Raw genomic sequence first — 22,859 nt, 5'->3', positions numbered from 1 at the left:
AGTGTTAGGAAGGTGAAGTACTGAGTACAGTAAGAATTATAAGAAAATTTAGGAGTTAGAGAAGGGTGTCCTAAGAAAGTGAGAGTGAAACATGGATTTGGGCCTCGGTGACAGCTCTCAGTCCCTCACCTGGGGGATCAGGCCCTGCTGCCGACCTGTGAAAGCAATTTGCTCAGAGCCCACAGCGAGGAATTTGCTGCATTGGGATCTAAATCCATAATTTGGCTCTGGAGTTTATAATCCTAACACTCTGTGTATTGTTTCTTCCTTATTATAGTACATTTTCTAGTAATATGCTATGGAGTTGATGACCATGTACAGTATATTATTAATAGTTGGCATTTGTTGAACACCTGTATGCCACATTCTTTTGGTTTCATGATCCTTCAAGGAAGTTGTTATTTTCAACATTTTACGCATGTGAACACTGAGACTCAGAGACATTAAGCTACTTGGCCATGGATTATAAATTTCAGTGGGGTGACTCCATTGAGGATGAAAGGAGCATTCCTGTAAGCAAAATAAGATTCCTGATTTGTCTTTATAGCAGCTTTTTTGTATGCTTATAGTTCTTTATTATGTTAGTTTATTTGTGCTTCTTTGTCGCTGGATATATACCAAATAACAATTCTCCAATCTCTGAGTAGCTTTTTTTTTTTAAGATTTTATTTATTTATTTGTGAGAGAATGAGCATGAGCGGGGCAGGATGGGGGCTGAGGGAGAAGGACAAGCCGTCTCTGTGCCCAGCACAGAGCCCAACGTGGGGCTCCATCCCAGGACCCAGAAACATGACCTGAGCTGAAGGCAGATGCCTGACCAACTGAGACACCCAGGCACTCCAGCATTTCTTTTTAAGTAATAATAGTAGTCCCTTACATGTTACTTAACAGTGTATGAATTATGTCTGCTTATTTTATCATTGAATCCTATGAGATAAGTATTAACTTCCCTATATAAACTACTTGCCCTCAACATTGATTCTGTGAGTCTGCCTCCCTAATGTGGAATATTATTGTATGTGGAATTTTTAAACATTACAGGTAATTCTAACAAAGAAGGAATCATTTCAAGGAAAACTTACCATTCTTAATAGGAAAAGCAACCCCACAGCTTCCCACCCATAGAGTCAATGGTAAGTGGTTATGGTTTTATAATGTAAGAAAATGGCACATTTTCTAACATCTGGTAGATCTGGTTTCTCAGAGGCTATTTAAATGTTGTTTCCTGTGGTTCGGGGCTAGTGATTCTTGTTCAGTTATGTACATACAATGATGTGATGAATTTGGTTTCTTTGATTTTATGGCCTGCCTTCTTTGGTTAAAATATGGCTTGGTGATCATACGGAAGAGATCTTATTGACTTAGTGCTATTTAACTGAATAAATTAATTCGTTTAATTTCTTTTACATGCACTAGGTTGAAAATTAAATTACAGGAAAACCATCCAAGAAACAGGAATGATTTTAAATCACCAGAAAAATTGGGAAAAGGTTTTTTTGCATACGATAGTGAAGCTATGAGGAATTAATATAAAAGGAACTAAAGAGACTAATAGAAAAGACCTATTTAATTCACCCCACTCTTCAAGAGGTCATGCAACTGGTAAGAGTGTAAAAAGTACTATCTTAGTCTAATCTTTGTATATGGTAAATGATACACTTAATTCTTAATACGTAGTCCCATTTGATTAAAATGGGACTTTGCCCATGTTCCACTAGAATAAAAAAATCTCCATACACTTAAATGTAATCCTCCCAAGTACAGACATCATGGCCAGCAAAATGTCCGCTAAATGTCTATTAATAATGGTATATAGTTCTACCATTCTTTTCGAAGTAGATACCATTTTAACTGACTGCTATTGTTATTTATTTTATTTATGTTGATTTTAAATTTAGTATGTGAGCTAGACTTTTTAAAATTCAGTGACAATAGTTTTTGCACATCCTCACAATGACAGTTTTAGTCTGAATTTGTATCTTTTCTTAGGAGATATTATTTTTCCTAGATGATTGATTATGTATTTTTATGTGATTTTTTTGAATTGATTATATATAATTATATAATAAATCATTTCATAAATGAGTCTATGCCATATTTAAAAATAGAACAATATTTTTATATTAGGTTTACATTCTAGGCAGATAAGTGAAGCAAACGATTTTGGAATTAAAAAATGATAAACAAAAGAACAGTTCCATTCAGAGTGCTTTTTAAATACTACCTTGTTATCTGAGAGTCAGAATTTTTCACTGGTAAGTGTCCAAACACTGGAAGGGACCAAACAGTATCTTTAAAGCAGCTTATAACTCTAATACAAAAGTAACGTTTAACCCCAGTTTGCTTTCATCCTTCAATAAGTTCACTAAATTCAGAGCTAGTAATGGGGATGAGTCTCCCTATGGAGATATCCTTCTGTATTACGACTTACAAAAGAAACCCACTGGAAGGTGGTAACGGCAGCATCCCATTGCTGCCAAGGTCTGTGGTTTAATATAAGTACCCTCTGTTGTTCTTAAGTATACCTTTGTTATTGATCAGACAAGATCGTTCTATACATTTGCTCTATCTCCTAACATAAGAGTGTTTGATGAAGAGGAGGGGGACTTACCTAATGCTCTGTATATATATTATTTGAACAACTGAAGAAAAAAGCCGTTATAAAAATGATAGTATCAGTGTAAGTTTTGAAGGACTATTTCTTAAGAAATAGATTTTGCCTAAGGAGACTACAATGAAAGGACTGTTTATTTTAGCAATTTTCGTGATCAATTATTCCCTTACTATCCTGTGATTCAGGGCTAGGTAGCTAACATACATCAGTGAGGTAGACCAGATGTCATACAAATGGGACAAGCAAGCATTCTGAAAAGCTTGAGAAACCCTATCCATCCAAAAAGGAATGACGAACACTCTGTTCTAGTTAATTGATGCCAAATTGAATATCAGCCCAGGGTTGGCAAACTTACTCTTTTTTCCATAAGAGAAAAGCTGTAAATCTGAATGTTTACTTAAAATCTTTAACTTTTACAATGTTGGCAGCTAAATGAAAAATTATAAACATTATTTGAGCCAAACGAAACATAACCTGTTGACCAAATGTGTGCCACCAGTTGGTAGACTCAGCCGAGGAACTGCTTTCTTCCTTCCCATTTTTTTTGTCACCTGGATAGTTTAGGACCACGTCTGCTCCCCTTCGAAATCTTCTGAGAGTCTCCTAGTCTGCTCTCTACCTCCTGGGTCTCCCCTCCAATCTACCTCCATTGCCTGTGTGTCAGTTCTCTTAAATGTCATCCTGATCTCGAAGCTGGTCTTCCTTCAGTAGATTCCCGTCTCCCAGTAGGTAGTGTCCTTTGGCCTGACCTTCAGAGTCTTCAACAATCAGGTGCTTCTATACAGCAGAGCTTCTCTGCCTTCTAAGGCCCTTTAGGAATCCAGTAATTCAGTAAAACTAGACCTTCTTGCTCTTTGCCTCCAAATTTTTGTTCATGCTTTTCTTTCTATTCTTCCTCTACCACTCCATATGCATCATATCTAATTACCCTTCAAAGCTCAACTCATATCTTATCCACGAAGTTTTCAGAAGCTATAGAAGCTTCTGTAGGCAGAGGAAAAGGTGAATGGGCGTATACCTGGGTTTGAAATATTAGGTCCATCTTTTCCTAGCACTAAGCATGATACTTAATGAGCTTTAGTTTCCTCCTTTTATGTGAAGTGTGTAGTAACACTTACCTTGGAGAGAGGTTATGAACTGCATTGTCATGGTTATTATTCCCTTATGATCCCATATCAAAATATATTTACCTTTTTCTGAACTAGATTTGTACTCTCCAATACAGGAAGCACTAGTCATTTGGCTATTTAAATTTAAATAGATTGAAACCAAATTAAATTGAAAATTATTTCCAGAGTCACATTAACCACATTTTTTTTCAGAATTTTTTTCTTTTTCTTTTTTTCATGGATTTTTTTTTCATGAATTCCAAGATTCATAGTTTACGCACCACACCCAGTGCTCCATGCAATACGTGCCCTCCTTAATACCCACCACCAGGCTCACCTTTCCCCCTCACTCCACCTGCCGCCAAGCGCTCAGTAGCTACACATGACTACCTTATTGGACAGTGCAGAACTATAGAACATTTTCAACATTCACACAAAGTTATATTGGACAGTTTAGCTTCAGATATCTAATGGTACTCGTATAGCACTTAGAATATATTGCCTTAGATTGTCATTATTTATTTATTATCTTAGCTCACCTACTAAATTGTAAAAGTACATAGTAAGGAATTGTGTGATCAAGCATTACATATATTTATCTGCCACAGGGCCTTGCACCAAATAAGTACTTAGCAAATATGCAGTGAATGAATAAATGAACAAATATCTAGTTGGTTTCTATGTTCATATCATGGAATAGAAGGAAGCCATTAGAGCTGGAAGAGACCAAATTATTTAAGTAACTGTATCCAACCTTGCAGGTGCCAGAGTGCTTAAAAGTTATATGTTCTTTGTGCTACCTGGAAGTTGGGTACACTCAGCTCCATATAAACTAGGAACATATCTTCTACTATGTTACAAATGAAACACATATGGGATATGTTTCATTTAGGGGGCCTTGTTGTAATCAAAAGAAACTAAGTCTAGCAATTTAGGTGGAAAAGGTATTTGCTAAGGGATATTGGATAGGTCACAGAATCTTTAGGAAGACTAGAGATCCTGTGCTAGAGGTTAGAAAACCATACTGCAGAACTCATCTACCGAACTACCACTGCTGCCTGGCACAGAAAACACTGTTCGCACTACTGTCAACCTTTGAGTTTGAATCAGTACCTACTGCTAAAGGACCATTCTTGGAAATTATACATTCATTAGAATGGAAGCCTATGGTGTCCCATCTTCTTTGCTTCATGAGTTTCAGATCAAAGTTTGGGGCAGTAGTGTGATCAGCAGAACCTCAGCCATTTGTCCATGCCCTGTTTGCCAGACCAGCTGGTAATACCCAACAAGTTTAGTGTCTACATTTGAAGGATGGATTATTTCCCATTCATAGGAAAAGGATTCAAATACTAGTGAGCCAGAAGCATTAACAAATACCCACTTCATAATATAAAATAATTACTGGTGGAAAAATCCATTAAACTCAGCCTGAATACCTATTTTTAAATACTAGTTTGCTCTTGGGTTATTTTCCTCTTTGCTTGATGAACATAAGCAAATAAGAAAGGGGGGGATCTATGGAAGAAGGCTAGGATAAAGACTATAGTTCTCTTAGTTTTAACGTTTTCCACAGTCTTCAATACCCAAATAACCATGTGTACTCTTTATTTTTCATAGAGAACATAGTCAGTCCCTCCCTAGAAAGACAACCTTAAAATGTCATTCATTTACTGCATGCAAATTGAAATCTAGGCTGTTTGAATGATGTGTAGTTCTCTTCCTCATATCCAGATGGGGATTTCTATCCCATATATATATATATATATATATCCCATATATATATATATATATATATATTATACTCAGCTCCATATAAACTGGGGGTATATATAGATATCAGCAAACCTACAGATAACCTACAGATAAGTTATTTGTTTACAATACACTCAATTTAAGTGGTACAGTAACAACAGGATAATGAAAATTAAAATTCTCATTTAGAAAGGAGAAAATAGGGGAATGCCTGGGTGGCTCAGCCAGTCAAGTGTCTGCCTTTGGCTCAGGTCATGCTCTCAGGGTCCTGGGAAACTCAGCTCAGAGGGGATTCTGCTACTCCCTCTCCCTCTGCTCCACCCAGCTCATTCTCTCTCTCTCTCTCTCTCTCTCTCTCTCTCAAATAAAGAAAATCTTTAAAAAAAAAAAAAAAAGAATGGTGGTTTAAAAGAAAAAAAAAGGAGAGTAGGAAACACAAAACAATTATCCACAAGAATTCTCAAGTCTCACCTGGAAGGAACTGCAAAGATTGACAGAGTACATCCCTTGGTTTACTCACCTGGCAACCTTGTTCTAACATACGTTTTGGAAAATATGTCTTTGCCTTTATTCTTCATTGGCTACAAAGATTTGCTTTGAAGAGGAGACTATATAGTATTAATAGCCTGTTTCTACTAGTGCATATTAGGAAATTCTGTAGGTACCTTAAGAGTTGAACAGAATTTTTCTAAGTGGGCTTAGTCCTTCAAAAATTCAGTAGTCATACAGTCTGTTTATTTCCAGTCAGTTTCAAGTATGAGTAACTCCAGCCAAACACCTCATGTGACAAAGATTTTTTAGCCTGAAGATTCTGTTCTTTTAGTTTGTAGCTTCTGTGCCCTGCCCACTTCTTTTCTCTCAACTTAACGGCATCCACCTTGATATCATCTGAAAACCATGGGTTTGTGTGGGAAGGAAGCCTTTTTGGTCAGCAGTCTCTCTTCTTTCTCCCCTTTTGAATGTCAAGGCTCCGCTTATTTATTCCTGCAAGTTTCTTCCTGCAAGTTTTGGATAATTTCACATGACTGCAGTCATTTTTCAAAGATGGATTTGTATGGCATTTTGCAGTTTTCAAAAACTGTTTCACATAGATTATAGTGTCAGGTCTCTATTCATCAGTATCTGGGCCTATTTCTGGGCTCTCTGTTCTATTTTGTTGATCTGTTTATCTATTCTTTCACCAATGCAGTATTGTCTTGATTACTGTAGCTTTAAGTAAGTTATGAAATTCGATAGTGTCAAATTTCAAGTGTCCATAGCTGACAGCCCTCCAACTTTATTCTTTGCCTTCAATTTTGTGTTGACTATTCTAGGTCTTTTGGCTCTCCCTAATAAACTTTAGAATCAGTTTGTCAATGTCTACAGAATAATTGCTGGGATTTTGATTGGGTTTGCATTGAATCTATAGATCAGGTTGAGAACTAAAGTCTCAACAATATTAAGCTTTCACATTCATGAACATGGAATATCTCTCCATTTATTTAATTCTTTGACTTCATTCATCAGAGTTTTGTAGTTTTTCTCATACCTAACATTCTTTCATTTTTTGTATGCTAATATAAATGATATTGTTCTGGAGTGGTGTTGTGTGTTTTTTTGTGTGTGTGTGTTTTTTTTTTTTTTTCATTTCAAATTCTGTTTGTTCAATGCTAGTATATAGGGGGAAAATTGAGTTTTGTATACTAACCTTGTATCCTACAACCTTGCTATAATCATTTATTATTTCCAGGAGTTTTTATACCTGGGGTTTTGGGTTGTTTTTTTTTTTTCTACATAAGCAGTCATATCACCTGTGAGCAAAAAAGTTTTATTTCTTCCTCTCAATCTGTATAATTTAATTGCCTTTTTTTTTTGCTTTAGTGCATTAGCTAGAATTTCCAGTAAGCTGTTGAAAGGAGTTATGAGAAGGAACATATTTGCTTTGTATTAAATCTTGGTAGGAAAGCTTTGAGTTTCTCACTATTAAATGTAATGTTGGCTTTAAGTTTTTTTTGTTTTTTTTTTTTAATAGATCTTTTTTATCAAGTTGGGAAAGCTATCTTCTATTCCTAGTTTACTGAGTTTTTACCATGAATAGGTGTTGGATTTTGTCAGATGCTTTTTCTGGATCTATTGATATGACCATTTGATTTTTCTTTTTTAGCTTGTTGATGTGGTGCACCACACTAATTAATTTGTGAATATTGAACCAGCATTGCATAGCTGGGATAAATCCCACTTCATCATGGTGTATAACTCTTTTTATACATTTTTGGATTTGATTTGCTAATATTTTGTTGAGGTTTTGCCCTGTTTTCATGGGAGATACTGGTCTCCAGTTTTCTGTTCTTGTAATAGCCCCTTTATTTTACTGACGAGGATCAAGACAAAAGGATCAAGGTCTTTTTTAACCTCATATACTAACAAATCCATAGTTTTTCACTATGTATTGAAAACTGTTTGACTGCCATGGCATCATTTGATGAAATCTCCATTTTTTGGTGTGGTTAAATCCAAAATAACTTACTGAGAGATAGAAATGCATATGTATATAATAAGGAATAGCTCTTTCTGGCATATTTGTTTGAATTTTATCATATATTTTTTCATCTTTATGGTAATTTTTAAAAGTTTTACATTTTAATTCCAGTATAGTTAGCATACAGTGTTATATTAGTTTCAAGTGTACCATATAATGATTCAACAATTCTATACATTACTCAGTGCTCATCATAAGTGTACTTTTTCATCCCCATCACCATCCCCTGCCCCCACCTCCACTCTGGTTACCAGTAGTTTGTTCTCTATAGTTAAGAGGCTCTTTCTGTTTTGCCATCTCATTCTTGAAGTCAGAATTTAGTAATAAAATTAGCATTTCCCCATTCATGATAAGACAAGAAAGCATGAATGATCTAAAATCTTAAATATGTTCGTAAAACGGTTTAAGTTTATGGACATGCAGTGAGAACATGAGATGAGGTTTCAAGTCACTAATTACACTGGAAGCAGAAATTAGTGTCCCAAGTACTAAGGATGGAAGCCAGCCTCTTTGAGAAATAAGCATTGGCATTGACCGTGCTAGGGTTTTGTTTCAAGTTTCACCTTTAAAGAGTTTCCTCAAACAGAAAGTTATAATAACCACCGTACAACACTCCTATGATGACGAGAGGCAGGTAGATTTTATATCCAGAGTATCTCCACATGGTGTTAAGTCAAGACACAAGAGCTCCTTCTTTCCCTTCTTTGTTTTGAATTTAATAATTGAATTTTCCCCAACTTTTATTTTAAACATACAAAAAGAAGTAGTACAGTGAACATCCACTATACAGACTGACCAATTTTTAGTTGACTTTATCTTTCCTGTCTCTCCCCTACTTCTCTTTCTTTCTCTCTCTCTCTCTCACACACACACACAGTATGATTTCTTGCTGAACATTTGAGTGTAAGTTAAATTGCAGCATGCATTTCCTAATTAAAAAGAAACTACATAAAATTAACAAAAATGCCTATCTGATATTTCCTTCATACTCATTTTTTTTAGTTATCCCAAAATTGTTTCTTACGAAGGCTAAAATTTTGTTATATTTTTTCCTCAATCCAGGATCTAGTCAAGGCTCATTCATAACATTTGGTTGGTAACGCACAATCTAAAACCATACTTTTACCTTTTCTTTTCATGATACTGCCTTTGAAAAAATCCAGACAAATTTGTCTTATAGGACATCCAACAATCTGGATTTGTCTGATTGTTTTCTCTATTTCCTGTGTTTCCTGTAAACTGGACATTAGGTCTAGAAGCATGGTTAATTTCAGTTTAAATGTACAGGTGATGTAAACTTCATACATCCATCAGTAACGACAATGTCACGTTCTCTCATTCTTAGGGATGCTAAGTTTGGTCAGTTGGTTTAGAGGTGACTACCAGTGTCCTTCTATGGAGGAGATGTATCTTTCCCCTTATAATTACTAAGTAACCTCTGAGGTAATACTTTAGTACCATGTGAATATCCTTTTTCCCAAAAACCTCTCATAAAATGATTAACATCCAATGTTGTTCTTTGTCTGAATCATTACATTGGGAATAGTGATTTTAATCTAAATGTTATCTGAAACATAATTGAGCTTATTTTAATAAGCTGTTTAAAACTCTGTCTCTGGAGCGCCTGGGTATCAGTAGTTAAGTGTCTGCCTTCAGCTCAGGTCATGATCCCGGGGTCGTGGAATTGAGCCCGGCATCAGGCTCCCTGTTTGGCAGGAAGCCTTCTTCTCCCTCTTCCACTCCCCCTGCTTGTGTTCCCTGTCTCGCTGTGCCTCTCTCTATCAAATAAATAAATAAAATCTTTAAAAATAAATAAATAAATAAAAACTCTACGTTATACCATATAGTATAAATTAATTTATACTATACATATAGTATATATAGTATTATATATACTATATATAATTATTATATAATTATTATATATATTAAATATATAATATATATTTAGTATTATATTACTATTAATAATATAATATTTATTTAGTTATATTATTATATTAATAATATAATATAATATTTAGTATTATATATACTATATATAAATATAATACTAAATTAATTTAATGTTGATAATTTATTTTCATAATTCAGTATTATTTGTGACATGACGTATTTTTCTATTTTTCTGTTGATGTATTTTCAACTTATGTATTGTTTTTTAATTCAAATAAGTAGTTTCATTAATGGGTATATTTATACTATGGTAAATTATAATACTGCATATTAATTTCACATACAAAGAGTGGACTAAAAGAAGTAATAAATGTAAATGAGTGTTAGGAATTAGAGACTTAAAAAATCTGTCTCCAAGAGAAGTCTGAGGAGATATGATGATGACAAAATGTAATGTGACATCATGGATCAGAAAAAAAATTTCAGATTAGAAAACAAGTTAATATAAATAAAGCATAGACTTTAATCAATAGTTGTGTATCAATATTAGTTCATTAACTGTGACAAATGTACCATAGCCATGTAAGATGTCAATAAGAGGGAAAATGAGGTGTGGAGTATGCTGGAATTTTCTGTACTATCATAACAATCTTCCTGTAAATCTAAAGCTATTCTAAAATTAAAAGCTTATTAAAAGTTATTTTAATATTTTTAAAACATGCACCTGAGGTTTAAGAACAATGGTTAAAATTTCTTTACGCATACTAATATGAGAAAAGCAATGAAAGCAGTTACAAAATAAGACATCAAATGCTGAGTTTTTATGAACAGAACTGTATTCAAAGTGGTCAATATTTAGATGATGTTGAAAAAAGGAAAAAGTGTCAAAAATTTAGAATCCCTTAGTTACGAGGGCATTGTCTGTGGATCTGCCAGAATAGCTCAGGTTATGCTGCAATAACAAAGGACTTAAATTATTCGTGGCTTGACTCAAAGAATTCTTGTCTCACTCCTTCTGCATGTGCATTGAGAGTCATGCTGTGGCTGTCCTGGGGACCCAGGCTGGTGGAGGTACCTGTTGCTAACTGCTTCCGCATAAAGGAGGCGGACATGATGACTCATACTTCCGCTGTGGAAGCTTCTCCCAGAAGTTACAGGAGCCAGTTTTGCCCACATTTCATTGATGGAGCAAGCCTAACTTCAGAGGTGGGGGGACAGGTGACTACATTCAAACAGATCCAATGTCTATCATGATTGTGACTTCTGCTTATAGTTCACTATATTGTAGCTGTTAACTACGTAACTTTCGTAATAGTTTTGACAGAGCTGTTGGAACAAATGGATTTGTGTTAAGTTCTGAAACAATTATAGAGATTAACTGCTAACTTCTGTTCATTTCTATCTTATTGTAATTGTTAATGCAGATCCTGGTTTAATGCAGAAGAAATTATAAGGTGCTTGCTCCTATTTTGTTTAGACTTTCAGGAGTTTGAATTATATTTATTATAAGTATTCAGTAAGTGTATTTATTACAGTAAGAAGCCCTGGGAAACATAAGTACACAAGTTTTTATATGCAGTTATAGCATTCAACTCGTGGAGTATCCCCTATTGATACATAATCCACAGATGGAAGTTATGTCCACAGTGGCCACCATTGAGGTGGGATAAAGGACTGAAAGCATTTCTTATACTTGAAAATTTGAAGAATTGAGAGGAGTTAGGTGGAATAAAGTTCAATTTGAAAGTCTTCTACTAAAGGGGAGCTAGCTACTCTGGACCTCAACTTGCTCATTGCTACAATAAGGGAATACATAGAGCACAAAGGCACATTGGATCCCTGAGGTAGCATCTGAAATTCCATGAATCAGTCATTTTAGAAATTCTCATTTTAATGCATTTTTAAATTCTTTCAGTGTAATGCAAATGGCTTCTCTAATTTATACTCACTCTGGAAGATGGTAATTTTCAATAAAATGCAAATTCAATGCCTTATTAATTCAAGGCACATAAACTGTGGCCAAAACTACAAATTAAAGATAGTTTTCAGAATCTACCAGCCTGAAAATCCCGACTCGTCAGTAAGTCTGCCTGCAAAGTGGGGATGAGACCATGCAAGTGAGAGCAAGCAAGAATGGGTTCTGTGGGTACAAGGTTTGGAAAGAAGTCACCATACCATGAAGTTTGGCATTTCATTTTGAGCTTCATCTTGGGACTTAGGAAACTTTCCAAACTGGTAATAGAGAGGACCTTTTGATTGTTGTTGTCAAGTCACTCAAAGGGTTTACGGATATTGTGAGAGGAAACTGACCTGTTGTTTATGGTTGTTTATTTAATCAAGTGGCTTTCTTTGAATACAGAAGGTGCCAAGTTAAATGAGTCATCAGAGTAAGCAGAGCAGAATAACAAGGACACCTCCTGTGTTTTGCTTTCTGCCTGTGATGTTTGACAATTCAGGAATTTGATTTTTACCTGCAGGCACTTTCTCCAAATACTTCATGGTTTAAAATACCTAATACCAGAGTGATTTTAAGGGTTCTACAACAATATAATCTGGGCCTTAGTTCTATACTTTGCTACTGAGTATTTTTAAACATACACAGGCACATATATTTTACATGTTTATGTATATGTATGTAGTATATATATGTAAAGCTTTTTTCAAATAATGTATTTTTTAATCATGGCTATTGAGTCCTTAAGAATAATTTTAGTTGGGGGCACCTGGGTGGCTCAGTGGGTTAAAGCCTCTGCCTTTCACTCAGGTCATGATCGAGCCCCACATCGGGCTCTCCGCTTGGCAGGGAGCCTGCTTCCTCCTCTCTCTCTGTCTGCCTCTCTCCTACTTGTGATCTCTATCTGTCAAATAAATAAATAAAATCTTTAAAAAAAAAAAAAAAGAATAATTTTAGTTGGGCCACTCCTATGGTCCCAATAGATTATTTTTATAGATCTTGCCATTTAAAAGAACATGTATCTAAAAGATTACCTATTGCTGCTTAACAATTTTCACAAATTTAGCAGCATAAAATGCTCATTTATTAATTCGTAGTTCTGTAAGCCACATGTCTGGAATGGTATGGTGTGGCTGGGTTTTCTGCCGAGGGTATCACGTGGCGGAAACCCGGTGTTGGCAGGGCTGAGTACTTGTCTGGAGGCTCTGGGGGAAAACTGCTTCCAAGGACATTCAGGTTGTCGGCAGATTCCAGTTCCTTGAAGTTGTAGGCCTGACGTCCCTGTGTTACTTGCCGTCTCTCAGCAGCTAGAGGCTCTTTGCCGGTCCTTTCCACGTGGTCCCCCCATCTTCAACAAGCAGAGGTGCACTGAATCTCTAGTGGGTTTCCGATCTCCCTCAGTGACCCTTCTAGAGAATTAGCCAGAGAAAGCACTCTGCCTTTGAAAGGCCCATGTAGGGGCACCTGGGTGGCTCAGTGGGTTAAGCCTCTGCCTTCAGCTCAGGGCATGATCTCAGGGTCCTGGGATGGAGCCCAGCATCGGGCTCTCTGCTCAGCAGGGAGCCTGCTTCCCCGTCTCTCTCTGCCTGCCTCTCTGCCTACTTGTGATCTCTCTCTCTGTCAAATAAATAAATAAAATCTTTAAAAAAAAATTTTTTTTTTAAATTAAAGGCCCATGTGGCTTTATCAGACCCACTTGGATAATCTCCTTATCTTTAGGTCAACCGATTAGTAACCTTAATTACATTGCTCAAATCTCTTTTGCCAGGTCAGGTAACATAACCATGGGGCCATCTTAGAATTCTGCCTACTACCCTTACCTTATGTAGACGCCCACATCCTCTGTTCTCCAAATTCAATTTTCAGGGTGGGTGACATGACAAAGCATTTGGAGCATTACATATGAATCACCACGATCAATTGTATTTAGACAAAATTACTTTTATTGTGAATGTCTTGCAAAAGGGTTTATAGTACTGAAAAATACATTTACTTTTTTAAAAAGTCTGCGTGTGCATCAGATCAAAGTACATTTAAAAGACATAAAGACCTATTATAAACACGCAGCATGTTGCTTACAATTCTCTGATTGCATTAGATGACAATGAGTAGCTTTGTCTCCTCCGTGTCTGCCATTAATCATGATCTTGGTCATACACTAATGACACAGAGTCATAGACTTTGTAGCTAAAAGACAGCAGAGATCATTTGTTACCACCCCCTCCCCCATTCCCCGACTTTTTCGTAAACGAGGAGCCGGAGACTCAGGCTCTGACTCAGAGGCCACAGAGTCCGCTGGTCAGGGGTAGAGACTGGCCCGGAATATGTTTTCTGATTCCCTACATGGTAGTAATAGTGAGGACAGTTCCCTTAATTGAAGATTCTCTATGTATCAGGCACTATCCTAATCACTTGAAATATAGTGTTTTTCTTATCCTCACAAAAATCTTATGAGGTAGGAATTACTGTCTTTGCCATTTCACAGTTTTGAGAAAACTGAGTGACCGAGGGACTGAGTGACCGAGGGACTAAGTAACGGGCTCGGTGTCACCCAGCCTGTTTCTGGTTAAGTGGGGGTTCACAGAGAAACAGTCCGACACCAGCGCCTGAGCCGTTCGCGGGGCCCTGCCCTTCTCACACCGCCGGCCACTGCTCACGGGGTCTTCCATGGGCGGTTAGAGCGCGCCGCACGGTCTACCCACTGGCTGTATTGTGACAACAAGTCAGCGAATAGCGGAGAATTCGGATCAGGGAACTGTGTATCAACTTAAGCTACGTCACTTTCTGTGTAAGCTGCCAGGGCCTGGGGACGCTGTGTCTGTAAACGGGGATTGTTGGAGTTCTGAAGAGAATGCAGGTACAAGGGGTCTGTAAACCCAAGGCTGACGCGTTTGTCGTATCGTTACTCTTTGACAAATGGTAGCTGGTTCTCATCACCCTGGAACAGCAGGTTTTCAGATTATTCTTGCTGTGGTGGAGTCAGATGTTATGTCCTGACACTTGTAGGAGTCTCGTTTCCTTTGAAGGTCCTGTGTCTCCTGGAGATCTCCTCGTTCCACATTTTTCAGCTCCTGCAGTGGTGCAGGTCACTTGGAGGTGATTTTCCGCATGGGCGTTCTTCATGGGAAGAGAACGGTACAGCCGCGTGGAGAGCCCAGGACCTAGCCCTTGGCCGGGCTCCTCACAACAGCCCCAGTACCTTCCATGATTCTGGTGCACAACTGAACAGAACTGTATGACTTTTGGATGTGGCTCTTGGGAGAGCACTGTGAAATAATCATGAATATTAAATTTTTGAGTACAAGCGTCTCTTTATCCCCATCCTTTTTCTAAAAATGTTTTCTCTTTTTTCTGTACATGTGTATTTTCTACTCTACTATTTTAAAGGAAGTTGCAGATACTGTAACATTTCAGGTCTAAGGTCTTCGGCATGGATCTCTAATGATAAGGGTATTTTTTTTATAATAAATGCCACTATCTATGTAGGAAAATTAAGTTTTCTTATCCTAATATCCAGTCCATGTTCAGATTTTCCTTATTTGTCCTAAAATTGCTTTTAGAATGTTTTGTTTTTAGGGTTTCTTCTTTTGTTTTTTCCCCCCAAAAAAGCCAAAGTATACTCATAGAATTTAATGGTTATGTCTCTGTGATATCTTAAAATCTGGACCGATTCCCCTACCTTGTTAGTTTATTTGTTTGTTTTCATGATACTAACTTTTTAAAGAGACTAAGCCAATTCTCTTGAACAAAACCCCGTGTCCTGTGTTTGTTTAGTTTGTGTGTGTGTGTGTGTGTGTGTGTATGATTTATCTTTTACTAGGTCCTCTGGTTTTAGAAAACTAGAAGTTGGTTCCACAGACCTAATTAGAAGCAGTTTGTCTATTTTTCTCTGGACTGACTTGATCGGTGGTACTGTGTATTTTCCATCAGGAGGTACCTATGATGGTCCCACTATCAGTGCTACTAAGTTGGATCACTTGATTAACATGGTGATAGCTGGCTGGTCTCCCAGAGTTAAAGTCCATGTTTACCTTTAACAAAAAAAAACTAAATTGTGGAATGGGTTTTTTTTTTTTTGTTTTTTTTTGGGGGGGAGCGCTCATGTGAATATCCTTTCATCTAATGCTGTTAGCATCCATGGATGTACCTTATCTGAACCATTTATTCCATTGGAGGTTGCAGATTGGTCATTTTAAATTTTTATCATTCCTTTGACACTTATTAAATGTATTAACTATATATTAAATATAACTAATATTTCTTGGTAAAGAAGAGCCTTCCCTTATCAATCACAGATGCTTTAGATTCTCTTACAGTTCATATCAGTACAACATGTCTACTATCAATTTTCTAAAATATCAGCCTCGTGTTGTGGAACTGAGTGGTAGATCCGTCATAACTTTTATTTGATATAAACTTTAGAGCATTTTGATGGACATGGAGATTGGAAGTAGAAAATAGATGAAATTTAAAGCAGTGTTTCAGAAGGGTGAGCAAATATTATAAGTTGTTGCTGGAGGAATTTCAAGAAGTCAAGGTCAATATCAGCAAAATGAAATTATTAGTATCAGGCATTAAAAGAGCTTACCACAACCCCAAAAGCTAATGGTATGCGTGGTCAATGTAGATACATATTTAGAGCCGACAAGAAGTAAATTAAGACAAATAGTTTGGACTGTCCCCTGTCCCTCCAGCTTAGCGGTCTCTCTGCTCCGCATTCTGACATGCAAGACCCTTTGTGTTGGGGGCTCAGGTTCTTGTCTGACACTCCCCCACCATTGCTCTTCATCTGGTTACTTCCATCATCCCTCAGCAGCACATGGTTTTTCCTGCCTTCGTGCCTTTGTCTAGGCCCTTCCCTTGGCCCCAAACACTTAACCTTCTCGCCTCTCAGGTCCCAGTGTACCCATTTCTCAAACCCAGCTAAAATCCCACTCCGTCAAGCTCCTTCCTCCCTGACCTGTCCAAATCACTTGCGCTTCTTACACTCTGTCACATCTGTGGTCTCTGACTCAGTTTCCCATTTGGTCTTCTCATTGGCTCCTGTAAGTAAATCTCATATTCAAGCTATGGAACCTCCTTAAGGACATGACTACTAGTGATCCCAAGTTAGAAGGCTCGTCTCATATGGCATTGCTGGGTTTTTGCATTCCCTTTGACAGTCTCTCTGAAAGTTACCAATAGATATAAGACTATATCAGACAGGTTATCTCCCTTGTATGGCTTTCTTTGTCTTCTAATTATCGATCACCCTCTAATATCAGGTTTTTGTGTGAGAGTTAAGGCTAGAATTGAAGTTTACTCATCACCTATTCTTTGGAAACAGAGTCAAGGCCTAATCATTTCAAAAGAAAGGAAAAAGAAAAAGACAGGCATAAATTAACATATTTAAATATTACAGTGAAAACAAAGCTTATTTTGTTTTCCTTAGTTTGAACCTTTTTGTTCCTTTTGTAACTAACTCGAACACTGCTTTAAATGGGAAAAAAATGGTATTTTGTGCTTCTTGAAGATCTTTTAAGAATATTTTCATCCCACACAAGACATTGTGGGAAATACCTTTTCTGTGTGTCTCCTTAATAAGAGCACTTTGTCTTTCTGCAGTTCTTTCCATCTGAGGACCTTCCCCACGTTGGCTGAGTATTTTTCGTTACCAGATGATGATGACAAAAGCTATCATGCGCCTTGTTTTCTGTCTGTGCAGAAGCAGGAGGTAAAAAGCTACGGAGCACTGTCCAGAGGAGCACGGAAACGGGCCTGGCTGTGGAAATGAGGAACTGGATGACTCGCCAGGCAAGCCGAGAATCCACTGACGGCAGCATGAACAGCTATAGCTCAGAAGGAAAGTGAGTGAGGCCAGCCGTGGTGTGCGTCTCCTCCATGCCTTACCAGGGCCGTCTCCTCTCTCTCTCTCTCTCTCTCTCTCTCTCTATCTGTGTGCTTTCCCGGAACCTAAGTCACGCTCTCGAGAGCGCCATTTTCATTTCCACTGGCTGATGTGCTGTGAAGAGAACTTTTGCTCGCCTACCCCCAAGAAGTGGGACCTAGCTGGCTTTTTCTATCAAGGGAAGTAGGTTTGAGGATAGAGTATTTTGCTTGAATAGCAAGACACTAAAATGTGACTGTTACAATACATGCATGTAAAAGTTTGCCTGGTTTCAGATAATATAGAGACACCCAGAAAAGAGTAAGCTCTCCAGCCATACCACATGAACAATGCTAATTTCTCTCATCTTGGCTCTTAAGAGGGATTCCTAAAATTCTAGTGTACCTGACACGTACTTCATTCCTGGAAGTAGCAGGCAGTTCAGATAGACATAATGCCACAAAGGAAGGTAGTGAGCCCTTCCTTTATGTAGTTAGCAGATGCTTTTCCTTGAATCAGCTGTAGCCCGGACATTTTCAGAGCATTTGTGGAGATAATATAGCCCCATCACCGACAAATTGACTAATCAGCAACCACAGATCCACAGATGGTGCACAGAGGAAGATAATCGAGGAGAGTGGGGTTTACTAACCTCACTCTGTCGTCAGCGTGGAAGCATCAGACGTTTAGACAGCAAAGATGTGGCCAGACGTGAGGCAAAGAGGAACATTTGTCTAGCAGGACTATATAAATACGGGAGACGTATATGGTTTCCATACATTTATCAGTAAGATTGTGGGGGATACCAGTTAAAATGCTTGGATTAACTATGTATTTGGGGATTTAGGTTGGGGGAAGAAACAGATTTGATGTTCATCAAGGAAGTCTTAAAAGGGATGGAGAAGCAATTAAAAAATGAATGTGCACTGAGCTTTCCTCAGTGCAGAATGCTATGGTAGATGCTGTTAGGGATACAAAAATGTCCCAGCTGTGGCCTCTGGCATCCCAGATGTTTGTATTTTATGGGAGAAATGGGTTAAATATGCGTATTCAATCAACAAATGTTTTCATACCTTCCAGTGTTCTAGGCACTGTGCTGAGTTGGTATATAAGTCATACAAGGGGGCCAAAATCAGATAGTGGTTAAGACCATGGGCTTTAAAATCATATAGGCTTAAGTTCTCCTCTGTTTTTTGGTACTGTAGAAACTTGGGCAATTATTTAACTTTTCTCGGTTTCATTTTAATTAATTGATTTTGCTTAACAAGTATTTATTAAGTGCTTATAATATTCCAGACATGGTTCTAGGGGCTAGAGTTGTATCAGTGAACAAAATAGAAACAAACAAACAAAAAAAACCCTACCCTCACCAAACTTCTGGTCTAATAGATAAAATGGACAATAAATAAGAAAAATTGTTAATACGTATATATAAGGAAAATTCATAAAATATATAGTAGATTAGGTAGTGTGAGTGCTAAAGAGAAAAAGAAAGGAATAGAGATGAGAGAGGGTAGGGGTGGGTTTCATGTACGGACAGGGGAAAAAAAAGTATTTGGGTAAAGATTTGAAGAATGTGGACATTTGAGGAAAGAACATTCCAGCCCGAACCCATTCCGAGAGCTGGAGGAAGCTGTTTGCTTGCCATCAGCCGTGGGGAAGGCAGCACTGTGCACGAAGGGCGGGAGTAGAAATTAACATGGGGGGGCAAGGAGTGGACAGCTCACATCAACTTTATAATAACAATGTGAGGACTTTGCTTTTCCTCTGAGAGGGATGAGAAACCAGTGGAGGATTCGAGCAGAGTCCTGATGTTCCCTGACTTGAATTTTAACAGACCGTTCTGATTGCTGCGGGGGTGGAAAGTAAATTTGGCCACAGAGGGAACATCCAGCGGACTGTTCAATAATACCGCAGACAGAAGATAAAGGCTGGGACCACAGGGGTAGCATTATAATGCGAGGTCACATTCTGGATGCATTTTTACAGTAGAGCCTATAAGATTTGTTGGTACCTCTGATGTAAGGAGAGAAAGGGGGTGTACCGTTTGCTAGGACTGCCCTAACAAAATACCGAAGACTGGGTAGCTTAAACAACAGAAATTTATTTTCTCATAGTTCTGGAGACTAGAAGTCCAAGATCAAGGTGTTACCCGGCTTGGTTTTTCCTGGGGCGTCTCTCCTTGGCTTGCAGATGGCCTCCTCTCAGTGTGTGCCCACATGGTGTTTCTCCTGTGCAAGCAAACTCCTGAAGTCTCTTGTTATTCTTAAGAGGAAATTATCAGATTAGGTTAGATTAGAGTAGGGCCCCACCCTTTAAAGGCCCTATGTCCCTGTACAGATAGTACTGGGAGTTAAGGCTTCAACATATGCATTGGGGGGGGGACAAGGTTTAGTCCATAACAAAGAGGAAAGGCTACCCCAAGGCTGGACAGTTGAAAAAATGAAGTTGCCGTTTAAGATGAGAGTCCCTTAAGAGGAACAAACTTTGACTTTTCGTTTGTTTCGAGGTTGGGAGTCAGTTTGGGACAAATTGAGTATCAGTTGCCTGTTAGACCTCCAAGCAGACAGGTAGGCAAAGCAGATCTAATAACTAATAGCAGGTCTGTGGTCCAAGCCAGAGATGGCAATCTAGGCCATGTCGCATAGATGGCCTTTAAAACCGTGAAACTGCATCAGATTACCAAGGAGACTGGGGCATGCAGGAAAAATAAGAAGTCAAAGTATTGGGCTCTCAATGCTTAATGGTAGAACCAGTAAGGGAGACTGAGGTAGAGTGGCCAAAGAGGAAAATCAGGGAACCAGAGGGTCTGGGAACCAAAGCGGATGAAGTGTTTCAATGAAGAGGGAGGGCTCCATTGTGTCAGCTGATCCGAACATGTTAAATCAGACAAGTGCTGAGTATGAACAGCTGGGTTACCCATGTGGCCCTCTGGTGACCTTGGTGGGTGGAGAAAAATCAAGCAAGCAAGAGAGCAAGGAAAAACTGAATACAGACTTTCAAGGGAGATCAAGAAAAAAGAAACTGAAGACAGCCCATAGAGTAAACTCTTTCAAGGAGCTTTGAGTAGGGAAATGGGGAGGGAGCTAGAGTAGGAAGGGGAGTTAGGAAAGGGATTTTTTTTTTTAAGTGGGTTTTTTTTTTAAAGTAGAAGGGGTTTTTTTGTTTTTTGTGTTTTTTTAGGGTGGAAGAGTAACAGCAGGTTTTGTGTACTGATGGGAATGATCTAGAAGAGTTTCTTCATCTATAAAACAGGATAATAGAATCTCTCTCCCAGGGCAGCTAAGAGGATTAAACCCGCGAATGCCTATTCGTGGAGTAAGGGCTCGCTACTGATAGAAATCACAGGCCCAGCCCTCCAGACAAGGAGGAGAAAGACACGTACACAGCGGCCCGCAGTCTGGCCTGACAGGTGCTTCTGGTGACATACGTGGGCTGCTAGAGAATGAGAAAGGGTGAGCCGCGGGTGGTGGAACGCAGTGCTGGGATCCAGTTAATACAAGCAACATAACCATGGTGGCAACTCCTCCTGCCCCTGAATAGGGGCGAGAGGGAAACCCGAGCTGCCTGAAAGTAAACGGGTTGAAGGTTTAATCCCATGTGTTATTTTGCTTTTAGTCTGATTTTCCCTGGTGTCCGCCTGGCCTCCGATAGCCAGTTCAGCGATTTCCTGGATGGCCTTGGCCCTGCCCAGCTAGTGGGGCGCCAGACTCTGGCTACACCTGCAATGGGTAAGAATTTTTTGTCATGTGATTTCGTTGTTTCTCCTTTAGATGATTGAAAATTCCACTCTCTCATTTCATGGGATCTTGAACAGTATTGTCCACAGGAATAAGTGTTTTTATTGTACCAATAAAAGAATTTGAACCGATTTTTTCCCCCAAGTTAATTGATATGCTTGTTAAAGTAAGTAAGATCATTGATAGAATTTTAAATATATTTAAATTTATGAAAATATATGGGAAATGAGGAAGTGGTATAAAACAAAGGTCTTTGGCACAAGCCCGCTTCTTACTACGTTTGTACACTAAGACTTGTCTGTTTCTTCCTCACGCACTTTTAGGTGACATTCAGGTGGGAATGATGGACAAAAAGGGACAGTTGGAGGTGGAAATCATTCGGGCTCGTGGCCTTGTTGTAAAACCAGGTTCCAAGACACTGCCAGGTAAGAACGGAAGGGATTCTTCTATGATTTGCAATGCCCACTTTTCAATTCAGAGGCTTTGTTTTTGATTAGATGCTGAAAACTTGGTTTTTAAATCATTAAAGATACTAATCAGTGAGTCTGTTACCTGCAGTAGTTTGTGTGGTTATCCCAAGTGAGCATGCAGTGAGGGTGGTCTAATAGGGATAATTTAAGTTGAATAATTTCAGTTAACCTAATTAAGTATGTATGTATGTAGTAGAAACCATTGCAAAATAAACATGTACGTAAGAATTTCTTTTTCTTATTAGCTGGTATTTTGTGTTCTTCTTTACTTTATCTGGAGCTTCAAAATTCTCCTTGGGAATTCTTAAAGCTCTGCATTAGAATAAAGATAGATTTTAAAAAAAAAAACAGAATAAAGATAGATATAGGTTTCCAAAGCAGCATAAGCTTTTGTATCTAGGACATTCTAATTAGACTAACTTTTACTTCCTGTAATGTGCAGAGAAAAGAGGCGTCATTAGCATTTTGTATTGTGATGTCACACATGTCCTACTGTAATGTCATAATCTAAGGTGCCTGGAGCCATGGAAAATGACACAGGCCCACTGCACAGAGATGTATAGAACTAGAGATCCGATATGTGGAACAGCCAGTGAGGATTTTGAAATTTGGTTCTCACCCCGGCACCTCCAGTGACTGAAGAATAGTTTTGAATTTTGTAACTTCCCTGTCCTTGCAGAAATTCTAAATGATAATGTGTACAACCTTGCAGGGTGATTAAGTCAATTGTATTTACAAAGGTCTTGGAGCTAGTTAACCCACTGTGCCATAAAGAATACCGTAATTTGTACATGCATGAAAATGCTTTTATGGGGAGTCAAGTACATTTCACGCCAAACAATTCATAATTAGCTGCCTCTTCCCGGCTTATGTGAACGTATTACATCAAAGTCCCTTGCCTTGTACCCACGCCACCATCAACAAATAAACCCTTTTCATT

At 38.2% G+C, this 22,859-nt stretch overlaps 1 protein-coding gene across 34 annotated transcripts in view; it reads left to right on the top strand.

Annotated features, from left to right (window-relative positions):
• RIMS2 (regulating synaptic membrane exocytosis 2) overlaps positions 1–22,859 on the top strand; it is a 598,763-nt gene that overhangs the window by 572,399 nt on the left and 3,505 nt on the right. For all 34 annotated transcript variants that reach the window (XM_046014324.1, XM_046014271.1, XM_046014350.1 and 31 more), the window contains 3 exons: positions 17,548–17,689; positions 21,328–21,440; positions 21,773–21,874. In XM_046014324.1, the coding sequence (XP_045870280.1) occupies positions 17,548–17,689; positions 21,328–21,440; positions 21,773–21,874 (357 nt within the window). The remainder of the gene's footprint in view (positions 1–17,547; positions 17,690–21,327; positions 21,441–21,772; positions 21,875–22,859) is intronic.

This window comes from Meles meles, chromosome 1, assembly GCF_922984935.1.
Source record: "Meles meles chromosome 1, mMelMel3.1 paternal haplotype, whole genome shotgun sequence".
Lineage (NCBI taxonomy): Eukaryota > Metazoa > Chordata > Mammalia > Carnivora > Mustelidae > Meles > Meles meles.
The sequence above is the reverse complement of the archived record's forward strand: the minus strand, read 5'-3'. Positions and strand labels throughout refer to the sequence as shown.